Here is a 15210-nt window from a genome sequence, read left to right on the forward strand (position 1 = left end):
TTTAACCCCAACGTATCCCAGATATATGTATCTGGATGTGTATGAATGCACTAAAAATTTGATAAAATTTGTAATATTACAACTAGAGTGTATACAAATATTTTAGTTCCTAAACAGATAGGATTTTTGTAAATTTCCCAAATAAAAACTTGTTAATGAGAAGCTACTTATTGGAGTTCCAACTAAATTCAAATCGTGCACTACAACAAGACTCATATGAAAGATGTACTCTAATTAAGCGTAGGACTAGTGAAATAACCCTATTTGGTTGTACTTGTACATATGTTACTTTGCTAGAAACTCATTCTCCTAACATGTTAATCAGTTCCCAACAACCAAATATTTATAAAATAATTAATGTCACCATTAGCAGATGAAAACATTAGGCTTAAAGAGATTTTGAGAGAAATATTATTTTTTTTAAAAAGTCATGAACGTAGGCTAGGGTACCAAATGAAGTTTCCAAGTAAAGTCCTTGAATAAACAAGTGAAGATTATAACAAAGGGCTTTGTCATATTCTGATGATATGTCGTTAGCTTTTACTCAGTCATCAAACTTTGTGAATCTTTCAATCTCTCTCTCAAGTCTCAACCATTTTTCTACGTCACAGTTATTTTGAATAGAAGAAGTAGGCAACTTGTATTGAAAATTCTATCTGAAACTCACAAAAAGAAAAAATTCACGTTTTTCACAGTAAACCTTTCTTCTCCTTGTTTTTCTATTGGCGAAGAAGACAATACCATTTTTGCCTAAAGTGAATAAAGTCAAAAAAGAGCTTCCAGTTTTTGTTTGCTTGGTTTTGTTTGTTTTTTACGCGTTTTTTCGAACAAACTCAGTCTCCTATTTGTTTTTCCCTCTTTCTTCTACTATTTTATTTACTGGATTTATTCAATTTCTGGGTTTTGGTTTTTGACGAGTTTGAAGTTTGAAGCGGTGGACTTTTAATTAATTGTGAATTTTAGCGATTGTTTTTCAGTTTGGGTATAAGATATACTAGTGGGTTTTGTTTATGTTTTGTGTGAAATGAATTGGCAATGGGAAATTCAGTGAGAATAGCTTGTTGTTGGTTATTGTGCTGTTCTTGTGTTTGGTGCATCAGGAATTGTGTTTTCTGTTGGTCTCTCAATGATGAGGGTATTACTCTTCTTCTTGTTATTATTTGCTATTTAAGACTTACTTTGTTAGAAATGGCAATAAAAAATTTGTTATTTTGCTTAAAGTTTTAGTCTTTATTGCTGCAGGTTTGGCACTGTTAAGATTCAGGGAGAGAGTGGAGAGTGATCCATTTGGGGCTTTGTTGAATTGGAAAGATGGTGATGGAGTGGAAAATCCATGTACTTGGTTAGGAGTTGGGTGCGTTAATGGGAATGTTGTGTCTTCTGTAAGTACTAAAAATTGCTCTTTTCTCTTGTTATTTGGTTCTGCAGAAGTCTTCTTTTTCAATTTTGATCTGGTTGGCTTATATAGATGATTCTAAATTTGGTCTCTGATTGAATTCTGAAACTTTTATTCCATGAGTTGGCGGTGATTCCAGAAGGGGTATGAATAAATGAGAAGCTTTTGGCACCAATTCCTGTTGAAGCTTTAGTGTAATGAACATCTTTTGGTGTTTTGTACCTGGAGTGGTAGCTAATTGTGTTCTTGTAAAGAGGGAGCTATTTTAAAATTTGATTTTATTACTCAAATATTTTGAGAGGCTAAGCACAATCTTATGATATGTTGTGATCAAGATAATTAAACATAGCCTTGAGAATGGATGTAATAAGTTGATGTCTAAATTCAGAATGATGAAGCATCTGACCGTGGGTCTAATGGAAGGGAGAGATTTGGAAAACCCGCCCTCCTCTAGAAAGGGCAAACATGGCGTTAGATATAGTAACAAAGATATAAATATTATCAGAGATCAAATAAAAGGAGGCAAATTTCACATACTACCTTCGATGTCAACTTTCTCCAGTTTATTTATCTTTCTCAAATAAATGTAAACTAGATAATTAGATCTACATGTATAACATGATCTCTTTGTTTCTTGACCTGATACATGATTCTATATTTCTATGAATTAACTGGCAGTCGAATTTTGTGAAACGGGTAATTATATCATAGCTAGAATATATTCATCCCTAGCTAACTTTAGAAACGCATTTTACTGTATTCATTTTCGTAAATGCAATAATTTTCATACACAATTATCTCCATTTATTATCATAAATATAATTTTCAAGTCGGTAAGTAGCATAGTGTCTAAGTTGAATTGGCTATTGTAAAATTATCCATGATACTGATGTTCTAATCTGTGTTTTTTATCTACTCACAGGGACTTGAAAGATCTCCATATATGTGGTACCCTAGCTCCTGATCTCGCGCGCTTGGTTCACTTGAAGTTTATGTATGTGCACATTTAAACTAGATATCTTCATTTTCCTAGTCACTGTCATTACAAACTCTTAATTTAAGTCTTTTTCTTTAAGATAATTCGCAACTCACTGGAGACTTCTTTACAGAATTTTACATAACAATTCCTTTACTGGGTTCATACCTGATGAGATTGCAAAGCTAAAAGAATTGGAGATTCTGGACCTGGGATCTAATAACTTTAGCCAGCCGCTGCCTTCCGAGCTTTGCAATAATCCCTCTCTGGAAATAATGTGAGTTCAAACAGAGGTGGTGTCATTTTCTAATTTTACCTCCTTGTTCCCTTACTTACAGAGTTACACTAATGCAGCTTATCAGACAACAATGAGCTGTTTAGCAGCATATTTCCTGGAACCGATAGACTTGAAATGGTCCCAGAAGTCCAAGAAAATAACAACCACGCTACGAGAGCCCAACCTTTGTCACTTCCCAATGGGAGATTGATATTAAGGTAAACATCTTTCAATCAAATGAAATGTATATTTTAAGAGCAATCATGTGTATTTGTAACTTTAAATGTCCAACATAGTAATAGTAAAATGACTTAAATCATTAGATTCAGTTATTGGAATACATATTCCTGGAATAAGTATGCATCTGTAGCAATTCATTGCTAGTCCTTTTGACCTCCCTGATGCTTGCGAAGACGTTTAGAAGTCCCATCAATTTTCCCTGTCTTCTAGTTGTCTTTTAGTTTTCTTATGGTTGCCCTTCACATTGAACGTCTCTTGTTTCCCTTAATGGCCTGATAGGTGATGGTTAAGCACATTTTGATTCATGTTTGCACAAACAATGTTCAGTTAATTTTCTGATATTTCTGAAAAGACACTACTAATCTTTTCTTTTCATCTTGTGATAATATTCCTCATTTTCAATCAAGCTTTGCACTAGCTTCTTTTATGGGTATATACTTCTATGGTAACAACTTACATAGTTATCATGAAATTTAAATTATTTGTAGGACTACTGAAGCACTTGGAAATGTAGCTGGAAGAAAATTACTAAGAGTATCATCTTTTTCTGTCCTGAATAACTTCCAGAAGCAATTTCTGCCAGTCTTCCGACTTCTAGACCGTCCTAAAGTTGCTGTTGAGAACAGCGCACCTTCATCATCACCATCTCCATCACCGAGTCCTTCTCTTTCCCCGTCTCCTACACCGGCAATTACTGCAGAACCTCATATGGCTCATTCACCAAGATCCTCTCCTTCTCCATCTTCACTTCCCAGTCCTGCAGAGAACAGCAGTAGAGTTGAAGATGCCAGACGAAGTAATCATCGAGTTTTAATATTGTCTGCAGCTGTAGGAGGTTCCGTTCTACTAATAATATTGATAACTGGCACAATCGTCTTTCGAAGCAACAAAATGGCTGTTGTAAAGCCTTGGGCCACTGGATTGAGTGGACAGTTGCAGAGAGCATTCATTACTGGTAATTTTCTATCTTTCGATGAATGAATAGTATTTCTATTTGTAGAACCAAAATAGTTGTCTTAAAAATCAGATCCATAAAATAGAAGCTTATATGAACATATGTAGCTGTAAAACCAAAATTTTGCCTTAAAAGTATCACCCAAATGGGAGAAGCTTAAATGGACCTTTTCGCTCCCATTATGAGCTTGTTACAAGCTTCTTTTCTAATTGTTAATGATCTTTTCCCTTTTCCCTTTTTTCTTCTTGATATCTCGAAACTTTTGTTTATCAATATGAGCAAATAGTCTTAGATAGAGAGCTGAGTTTTATCATTCTTACTGTGAACAGGTGTGCCAAAGCTTAAGAGATCAGAACTTGAGTCAGCCTGTGAAGATTTCAGCAATGTGATCGGTTCCTCATCTGTTTGCACACTATATAAGGGCACATTATCCAGTGGAGTTGAGATAGCTGTGATATCTCGTACAGTGGCATCTACTAAGGATTGGTCAAAAGATATGGAAGCCCATTTTAGGAAAAAGGTGATTTAGGTTTTCCAGTTGGAATTTTACATCTCATTTTTTCCAATATGTGAGTTGCTAAATGCTTTTCTCCTCCTTTTACCAGATCGATACATTGTCAAAGGTCAATCACAAGAACTTTGTCAGCCTCCTTGGGTTTTGTGAAGAAGAGGATCCATTTACCAGAATGATGGTTTTTGAGTATGCTCCTAATGGGACCCTCTTTGAACATCTGCACAGTAAGTTTCTGATTCTAATGGTGTATCTGTTGTGATTTACTCAATATTGTTACCCAACTCATCTACATCTGCTTGATTGAACTGCACTAGGCTATACTTTTATATAGCAGGTAAAAACATACCTGCATTTGGTGTTTACACGAACCATATTAATTTACCATTGTTAAGTGATAAGTTGACGTGAGAATGTGTATTAATTAATTTTGGTTCAATGATACTAGTGGGTGTGAAAACACATCTTATGTATTCATTGGGTGGTGTAAACACCAGGTGTGAATAAGTTTTTTCTCTACCTCGAGTATGATGTATACGGACGTGTCTTTGGTCTCGTGTCGATAATTTGTCTGTAATTTGAGAAGTAACCATTTTCACTTTAGCCTCATAAGATGTTTGACCATTGTACTTCAAATTATCTCGCTTATTAACTCGAAGAATCATTGATTCTGGACAGAATGTTCATACCTGTACAAGACATCTTTGGTATTTCACTTTACATGCTCTTTCAACAATTTATGTTTAGCTTTCCCTGTGGTAAACAACTATTCTTATGTACTCTATTATGACCGAAAAGATCTCTAATTGTAGTGTTTTGCAGTAAGGGAAGCTGAACACTTGGACTGGAAGATGCGAATGAGGATAACAATGGGAATGGCATACTGCCTTGAGCACATGCACAATTTGTCGCCATCGTTACCTCATAAAAACCTGACCTCCTCTGCCGTATACCTCACAGAAGACTCTGCAGCCAAAATATCGGATTTTGGGTTCTGGAATGAGACAGATGCAGCTGAAATGGTGTCGAGTCCAGAAAGTAATGTTTACAGCTTTGGTGTCATTCTGTTTGAGATGATGACTGGTAGGCTCCCTTACTCAGCAAACAGTAGCTCTCTTGACGACTGGGCATCAGACTATCTTAGGGGAGGAGAATCCCTGAGAGAAATGGTTGATCCAAATTTAAATTCTTTCCAAGTAGAGCAGCTAGAGAGAATAGCTGTTGTGATTAAAATGTGTGTACATCCTGAGCCAAGACGAAGACCGACAATGAGAGAGGTTTCTTCCAGATTGAGAGAGATAACAGATATTGGACCAGATGGGGCAACCCCAAGACTCTCTCCTCTATGGTGGGCTGAGCTTGAGATTATATCAACTGAGGCTTGTTAATGCATAGGTACCTCAGATTTGCCTTTAGATGGTAATTAATATAGCGCCTGTATATACAAAGATTTTTCTTTTGTGTGGATAACAAGAGCATATCGACTGTGGGGGCTAAAGAGAAGTTTTTGTTTGGGTACAAAAATGGAAATTTTAGTAAGTAAAAAAAATTTCTTTTTTTATTTTATATTTTAGTATGTATGTAAGTAATTTCTAAATCGCCTTAATTTGCTTTCTTGGCGGCTTGGGATCAATTCTATTGCTTATGCAAACTATTATAAGGACCCTAGACAAAAGGGATAAAACCTAAGGGGTCGTTTGGCTTTATCGCATTAACAAAAACAGTTCTAGCATCAAACTTCGCAAGAATTATTCAATTTTTTATTGGTCGTACAAGAAAAAATAATCGTCTTATAATTCATTACAATGTTTAGTTGGCTTTTCTTCTTATCAAGGACGTGACTTTAGATAGGACGATATGGTGGTTGCATGTTAGGGTAGAAGGTTCAGAGGTGGATCCACATGTTTATGTGCATCCGTTAACTTAACCAAAAAGTGAAAATTACAAAAATATACTACTTAAGACTTTTATTAACAAAATATCAATATACTTATATTTAATTACAAACTAAGTTTTTAAACTACATACACAACAAAACATTTAATTTTTGTATTTAATTTAATTTTGTTTCACAGATTTTTCTCTCTCATACTATTAGTATTTCGTGCCTTTTATATGGAGTATAATTAGGATATTAATAATTATCAAATATTCTCTCTCCTAAACAGTTTCAAATACACACATTTCATGACTTTTATTTTTTTTCCCCTTTTTTAGGCTTAGTGGACCTTTTTGGGATCATAATTAGTTTATTCCTTTTTTGATAAAGTTGTTTTATTACCAAGAAAGGCGGTGTACTTATCAATGTGGAGTTATAGTTTCAAGAAATCTTGAAAATATTTTAGGCAATCAAAAGGGTTATCTCTTCCATATTCTTCTTCTATTTTTCTTAAACCTTTAATCTTCTTCACAGAAACGATTCACAATCCAACTAACTAAAAAATTTACCATTGTTCGATGGAAAAGACTCCACATAAAAGTCCTAGACTTAACAAATCTGTGGTAGTCGTTGATAGCCCGCCGATCAGTTGTTCAAGACAATTTGGTAGAACTAATGAGTGTATTGTTATAAATTCTTCACCATCCTACGAAGTTCAACAAAAAAATGATTATGGGGATGATACAAAATCGAAGGGCAAGGAAAAATTGCTAGAAGATCATTATCCACATGACATCGATTTTAAGGATGAAATCCCCCTCTCTAAAAGATTAAGAGTAAATAATGATCAGGATTTAAAGGTATTTATTTATTTGATTAAATTTCTATTTTTTTGTGACATGCAAGTGTTGAATCTTGTTCTTATTAGAAAGATTTGTAACATTAATTAAAAAAAATTCTGCCCTAGAATGTTGATGGGGTTCGGTGAGCAAAGGTATGAAGGGTTTAAGTAAAAAATGGGATAGGTTGATTAATAATAAAAGGAAAAATGCAACACAAGTACCACCAAAGGTATGTTTTTACGGTCGTTTTCTAGTAATGTACTGTTTGATGCAAATATTTCTTTGTTTATATTATAAATTTTGCATTTTATGACTATTATAATTTATTGATTTTTAATATATTATTTTTAGATCAAGAAGAAACAATCGCGTTGGTGTTCTTACGTTAATGTCAACGTTTTTGTTGATATAACAAAGCTACTTGAAAAAATTGACAGCGTTCATTTGTTTAAAGAGTCTCCTTTTGATTATCTATTAGACTTATCCCAATTGAAAGTCCAACCTCAGATTATTAGAAGTCTTGTTCATCATTTATCTAACAATCGGGATGACATGTTTGTGTTTGACATAAATGGTAAAGAAATGCATTTTGGCTTAGAGAATTTTTGGTAATTATTGATTTTAAGTGTAGTGAGTGTATGGATTTTGATCATGATCCTAACAGTACATCAAAGTTACTTTCTCGTTACTTTCCAAATGTTGTTGATAAGGTTTTGAAAGCTGATTTCATAAGAGTGCTTAAAGAAGATGGGTTGATTCAGGAAGAAGACTTTTTTAATATGTCTAGGATTTATTTCATTAGTACATTCATATTGTCATCTCCACCACAATTTTCACATATTCCAAAAGATCACTTCTTATGTGTTGAGTCGGGACAGTACATTACGTATCCCTGGGGCAATTTCTCCTTTTTCAATCTTCGTCATTTCATATCGAGTCAAATGGCAAAAGATTCGGATTATGTGAAGTTTGAAGGGTTTCCGCTCGCGTTGCAAATTTGATTTTACGAATGTTGTAACAAAGTTGATGGTTCAATTGCAATTCGTAAATCCAATCGAACGCCTAGAATATTCAATTGGGATATATCAAAAAACAAGATATATTTTGACCATCTCAAGAAAGGAATATTCAGAAAATACGGCAATCAGGTAATAGAAGTTATATCGTTATTATTAATTAATTTTCTTTTTTATGAGTAGTGTATATTCATAATTTATTATTATTGTGTTAGTATATATTTGAAGATCTTGTGTTCATGGATGAGGAGCTTGCTATCATTGAGGCGGAAAACCTAATTGTTTTGATTGATATTCTATTCAATAAGAAGAGTAAACGTGATAGATCTGTAAGGCAAAATGAGAATTTACAGACTCATTGTGTCGTTCGACAGAATGACAAAGACTTGCCTCATATTTCTGCACAAAAAGTTGGAAGTGATCCAAGTTTGTCATTTAATAAGGATTTGCAGAAAATAGCCCAAGAAGTTGTGAAGGTTTGATTATAAATACTATTTACTTACTGTCAGAATTTTGGTTGAAGAAACATTAATGTCATTTTAATTTTTGTTAGGTTCGTAATGAGTTGGAAAAATTTGAAAAAAATGTAGATGCTAAGTTCCGATATAGTTTGCTTGTTTATATAAACTTGATCCTCGGCCACCAAATTGTGTTGAGGATTTGAAATTATTTCAGTACCTTCATATTCTTCAATGTAACCTTCCAAAATTGGATCCATGCTAGTCAAACATAGTGTGTTGGATCCCAAAATATGTTGACATTAGTTTGGTACTCAATGGATTCCATAGCTCTGTCCACACATGTCACACATAAAGGATATTTTGAAAAGAAATCCGAATTGCATCTCTTTTGATCTAAATAAACTTTCACTCCCATATCGTTATGTATCTTCATTGGTGGAGATGGACCACTCACGAAATAATTGAGTTTCAAATGATAAATTGTTGTGTCCACTCCCAATTGTAAAGATATAGCTGGAATCAAGCCTTCGTATTTGGTGGTTAGATCATACATAACTCCTTCAATATTGTAATCCACGTAATTGCTTGTTTAAAATAACAAATTCTTCGTTAATTTTAAATGGAACTTTTAGAATTACTTACTACAGTCATCAACTTATTTAGCTTTGTTTTTACATTGATTTTCGTTGGTATATAAGCCAATTATTGAAATACCAAAATATTTTACCAAAATTTTAACCATTTAATGAACTTAAAAAAAACAGTCAAAGAAATACCAAAGTATTTTACCAAAATTTTAACCATTTAATAAGCTTTTAAAATAAACAGTCAAAGATTACATACCCTTAAACCAATTTTTAAATTTATGATTTTATCAGGTTACCATCAATAAATGTAGGAACTATTTTTCATATTATTATTTACACCAATTCAAATACTGAAAATACACTAAAATATGTATGTTCATATGTAAAGATAATATAAATTTGTCCAAACAATACACCAAAACATACAGCAGGTTATATGTTTGGTGTCAGTTATTAGCGACAATTATACCATATCACATACCAAAACAAATACAGAAATACATATCACAAACCTATTGATATAAAATATTTGCTACCATACGGCACACATCAAACCAATTAAATCTAAACTTTAACAAAAAATAAATTTGACACATCAGTGTACAACAAAATCATATGAAGTTGTTGTAATTACACCAAAATTTCGACGATCCAGAACATCAATCAAATTGTATGAATTAATTTACACCAAAATTGACAAATTAAACAAAACAAAATAACTACCAAAAAGTACAAAATAGATATTTGTGAAAAATCAAATTCAACCACGTAATAAAACACCATGAGAATTATTTTTTATATAATTATATGATGAGTTCCATCGCCCGTTGTGTTGAATTAGAATTGAGAAATTATTGGTATGCATTTTTTCGATAGTCGTTCTTCTCAGAGAAATGGAGTTTTGTTTTGGTAGGAAACCTCTATTTATGGGAGATAATATATAACATATTTGAATAAATTAGGGAAGGTAAAATTATTGGAGAAATTTATGGGAATCGGGATAAGCATGGCTGATTTGGAAAATCTTTTTTATTTTAATTTAAATTCTACTTTTGAAAAAAAAAGTATTGCTATGTTGGTGTAAATACAATTGTTAAGTTGTATACTTAAAAAATCGGCCCTGAAAAAAAATCATATATATATGTAAATCTATCTTGAGAAACTGGCAGAAGCTAAATATAATTAATAATGCCCACATAGAAAGCATGCAACAGTGCTTTGCTCATGCGACTAGGATTCTATCCTAGGTAGAACCTCTTCTTCTTTTTTAGCTTAATATTGATGCACCCGGAGTTTTCAAATCATGGGTTCACCTCTAAGAAGGTTAGTAGGTTGTTGAGTGTCTTGCTTTCTTACGGTATAGGCTTGGTGGTATTTGATGCCCTATACTTGTTACTTCTTTCATAGTAGTAGTATAAGCACTACTCTCATAGTTTGTCATCCTTCAACTCATGTTACTAGCTAGGTCTACATATATTCTATCCTATTGACTCACATGTGTTACATTAGGTATGCATAGAGGATCGAAGAGAAGTGCAATATAAGTATCGTTGATCGAGTGATTAGATCAAAGGTTGGTTGATTAACTTGATTTTGCCTGATTACTAAATATGTCGGATGGTGTTATTGAAAATAAGCTAAGGTAGGAACTCATGGCTCGAAGTTAGTGAAGGACCCATATCCCGAAGATAGAATAAAAGGAGAGATACGTCAGATATATTCATACAATATCATGTAAATTGAAAAGGAATATTAATTGTCACCTATAATGATATTTTCTGGTGGAACGATTCTATTTGACGTAGTACTTTAAGACTTGAGTGAAGCCTTCTTATTAACTGATGTATTACTTTTGTTGCTTATAAATAGTAGTATTTATTTTCTTATAAAGGGGTTGGATTCTCTAGACAATAAAAAAATAGTACATTGATATTCTTGCGTCCCAAGTTTTCTATATTTTACTAAGTCGTAGCTCTCAAGCACTATATATTAAGTCATCTTTGTATCTGAGACTGGTCATACTTTATCGTCAATGGATCTAACTAAAACATGAAGTAAATAAGCTCTACTATTTCACTCAATTTATTTTTGCTTCGTTACTTTTCTTGTTAAGATCATACATTAATAGATTTAACTTTTAATACAGAAACCAACGAGTTAAATCAATATGCATGTCTTGACCTTATAACAATTGGATATATAATTTGGGGTCCACTGTGGGTCTAAGACATGTGTTGGTTTAACTCACTAATCTACTTAGTTATTAGCTGTTTTTTTTTTCTAGGAACAAGTCATAAAAATGATGGAGCAAAATTACAAACAAGGATAATGTAGTTGAAGTGCAACTAACTCCCTATTGCTATCCGAGATCAAATATATATGTCTTCAGGAGGAGCAGACTACAAATGCCGATTAAGATTTAGAGAATATAAATCCGATCAACAACATGAATACATAAATAGCAGGCCAAAGGATGTTGCTATCGATTATACTAGACACATGATGATGATGATGATTTCACTAATGTTTGATTGCTTAGCTTCTATTTAGTTGAAAGAAAGCTTGACATCACAAAATTCGAAGCTACAACTTCGGACAAATGTACATAACCATTATGAGTCCAGGTTGATTTTGTCGCTCTCATCATAGGAGCTAGGCAGCACCCCAAGCCTCTGAAAATCAAATTCAATGGGACTGGGGACAACATACATCTCCGAGAAATATCATGTGCATGAGGTAAAATTATTATTGACAGATACATAAGCTAATTCGCCTTTCAAAGCTCATAAGAAAAAAAGAATTTGATTTCATCAATTACAGAAAATGCTTAAGCATGGAGATCGCCGATTAAGGTAGAAAGTTGTACTGGAGTGTTCTCCTGCTTTCCGAAGGATTTAGGCTTAGTGGTGTCTGTCGTAGTAGTACTTTTATTCTTGTACTGTCTTGCTTTTGCTTTCTACCACCAATTATTTTTATGATGTTTCGATTATTGAACTTTTTTTTTTGTTGTTGTTACTGTTTTCGTAATAGTTGTTATATTATATTATATTATATTATATTATATTATATTATATTATATTATATATATTATATTCTCTTCACTGTCATTTTTCTTTTTCATATTTACTCTGATTTGCTATACTCGAATCAAGTTGAGGATCTTCTGAATTGAGGTAAGGTCTATGCACACCCTACACTCCCTAGACAAATTTCACGAGATATGTTATTATTATAAAAGAAATAGATATAAAATCAGACAACAAATTTAAACGTTTGGGCTGAATTGATAAATGTACATCTATTTTGCTTTGTTAGCAAGTTTTGTCGAGAAATATGTTTGTTTATCATGTTTGATCAGTTATTGATAATTTTAAGATTTCTTTTGTCTTTAAATTTCAATTCTCTTAGTTAATTTAGTATTTAGAGTTAGAGGTATTTACATGAATCTAGGGCATGAAATTCAATCGGCATATTTCTATATATCATTATGGGGTTATATGATATTGATTTTCTTCACGTATTTATTGCTAGATGGTAACTGTGTTTGTCCGCTTTTTCGAGTTTATTTCTATTCAGCAAATAAATAACTAAAGTAATGAATTACAGTAAACACAATACAAGTTCAAATTTTAGATTCACAAATATTAAATGGTGTCTCCGTATCATTACAACAAATATTTTCTCACGTGACATAGATTTTAAAATACATTTTTGATTTATTATTTTGTTACACAAATTTTATAATAAAAGCTGAAAATATATATGCAAAGCATGTTCCTTAAATATATATAGTGTGTGTGTGTGAAGCAATGAATATGATATCTACTTTTATCAGAAATAAGTATTATCTTGTTCTGGAGAAAAATATGATGCATACTTCGTTATACATAATTTGCGAATTATAGGATTTGTCAGGGCAATTACTTCCCTCTCATGGTCTGTGCCTTTTGTTTTTCCTCTTTAAACTTGTAGCTTCCGAATTCCGAATATGGATAACTTATTGATTCTATATTTATTTTCTATCTATAATCTATATGAATAAAGTCTTACGAATGATGTGTATGTTGTATTTTCTTCTCTTTCTTTTTTTGTGTGTGTTTTTTTCTATTAGACTTCACCAATCTAATTTTTATGATTTTTTTTATCATTATCGTAAGTCTGTATTGATATTTGTCTCAAATTAGTCATTTGTGACTTTATTTGAAGTGTGTTAACTATTAAATAAAGTTTAAAAATTACCGATAATAGCTTCAACGGAATTGATTTACCGATGGTAGCTTCAAAGAAATTGATTTTAAACATTACAATGTGCCCCTCATTTGGTGTTTCTTGACGCACATTAAAAAAATATAACTCACTTCACACGATTTGCATAATTTTTTTATTGTTTTAAGGAATCTATAAAAATTCACATAGAACAACACACGTGCAACGCAACGCAGACTAGTAACTAAAATGTGCTTAATCCAACTTTAATTATTTTGAATTTAATCTCAAAAATGAATAGCACAATAATCATTGGTCGAATAATTGAATCTGAGGCTGCCGATTAATTTGATTTTGTTTCATTGTCGGATTTTCCAGAGGGAAAGGATCCATGTCCTGAAGATGGAATAAATGGTAGGTAGGTAGCGCTACTTCTCAAGAATATATAGTCACCTTCTAAATGAAACAGACAAATACAATTAGGTAAGGAAAACAAGCAGCTTGCCAAATTAAACTTATTCAATCTCAAGAAAATAATAGTAGTTGTAACTAAAATGTGCTTAATTCGATTTTGGATTTAATATATATAATCCCAAGATTCAAATTAATAAAGGATATGCTCAAAAGAATGGCGGTTGCATGAAGAGTGGACATATGACATCAATCCATGATGAATCCTGATGATGAGGTGGCATAGATGATCGAGGAGGTGTCCATATAAATTTCATTGATCAAATGATTGAATCTGAGGTTGGCCGATTAATTTGATTTTGTCTCATTGTAAGATTTGTCAGATGCATGGTCATTAACAAAAAAAAAATACATAAATTTGTGTTCCATCCACATCCTGAAGATGGAATAACATGATTCTGTAAATTGTACAAGATTATTATAAAAAAAAATTAATTTGTACCCTAAAAAGTAAAACTATTTACAAGCTCACACCCTATTACTTTTATGCCTCTTTTTTTATCACATAGCGCCAAATTACTCACGCGAATTTTGCCTCCTTCTTTCCCAAAGTTGCCTTCATCTTCCCCAAGCTAGCTTATACCAGTGATAGATAACGTTACAATTTTAGTGCAATACAATGAAACTTGAGATTTAAACAACAAACTACAGTACTACTTATCATGTTGATGCAATTTTAATCAATTCTACTTTCAATTCACAAATTCAATAGCAACACAGCTATAGAAGGATGCTGCTACAAGCAATGGTGAAATCAAATATGCACTTTCACACAGATATCCACAACTGAAAATCACGAATAACATGGACGTAAAAGTCTATTTTGAATTGATAAAACAAATCCAGTAAAAAAATAATTCAAGAACAACAGTCGCTGCAAGAAAAATTTCAATATCAAACTCAAAAATCTTATAAAAAAGGTATGACACCAGCATAGAATATACATCGAAGTATATATGTAATCTGATGGTACCATAGAAGGAGTAACAATGCTTCAGTGAAGAACACTATTCAGTTACTCCTTGATACCATTTGAGAATATATATACTACGATGACATCAAGGAAGGACATGCATTGCTTCAGTGAAAAGACTGCACAATTATTGTTTGATACCATTAGATATATTTACTCTGATCGTATCAAGGAGGAAGATGCTTGAACTGATTGATCTAAGTGAGCTACGAGGTTAGTCTTCTAGGATCAACTTGCTTCAAAGTGCCCATTAATTATTTGTTAATTTCAGGAATGATCCTATCAGTGATTATGTACTAGGCAGAGATTCAATGAAACATATCATCAAAGATATATATATATGATGATAACATCAAGGAGGGACATGCAATGTTTCAATGAAAAAGATCGCTTAATTACTATTTACTATAATTTCATCAA

At 32.5% G+C, this 15210-nt stretch overlaps 1 protein-coding gene across 1 annotated transcript; it reads left to right on the forward strand.

Annotated features, from left to right (window-relative positions):
- Nucleotides 1–1028: 1028 nt before the first annotated feature.
- LOC125819366 (inactive receptor-like serine/threonine-protein kinase At2g40270) lies at nt 1029–5879 on the forward strand (the record flags this gene model as incomplete). Its single annotated transcript, XM_049498813.1, is given in 10 exon segments — nt 1029–1109; nt 1111–1135; nt 1243–1411; nt 2319–2390; nt 2506–2649; nt 2727–2867; nt 3378–3844; nt 4174–4364; nt 4450–4582; nt 5178–5879. Coding segments are annotated over 10 exon segments (1989 nt in total), but the record flags the coding sequence as incomplete, so codon positions are not given.
- Nucleotides 5880–15210: the final 9331 nt, after the last annotated feature.

The sequence above is a fragment of the Solanum verrucosum genome, unplaced genomic scaffold (genome assembly GCF_900185275.1).
Source record: "Solanum verrucosum unplaced genomic scaffold, falcon-dt-bn FXZP01000207.1, whole genome shotgun sequence".
Lineage (NCBI taxonomy): Eukaryota > Viridiplantae > Streptophyta > Magnoliopsida > Solanales > Solanaceae > Solanum > Solanum verrucosum.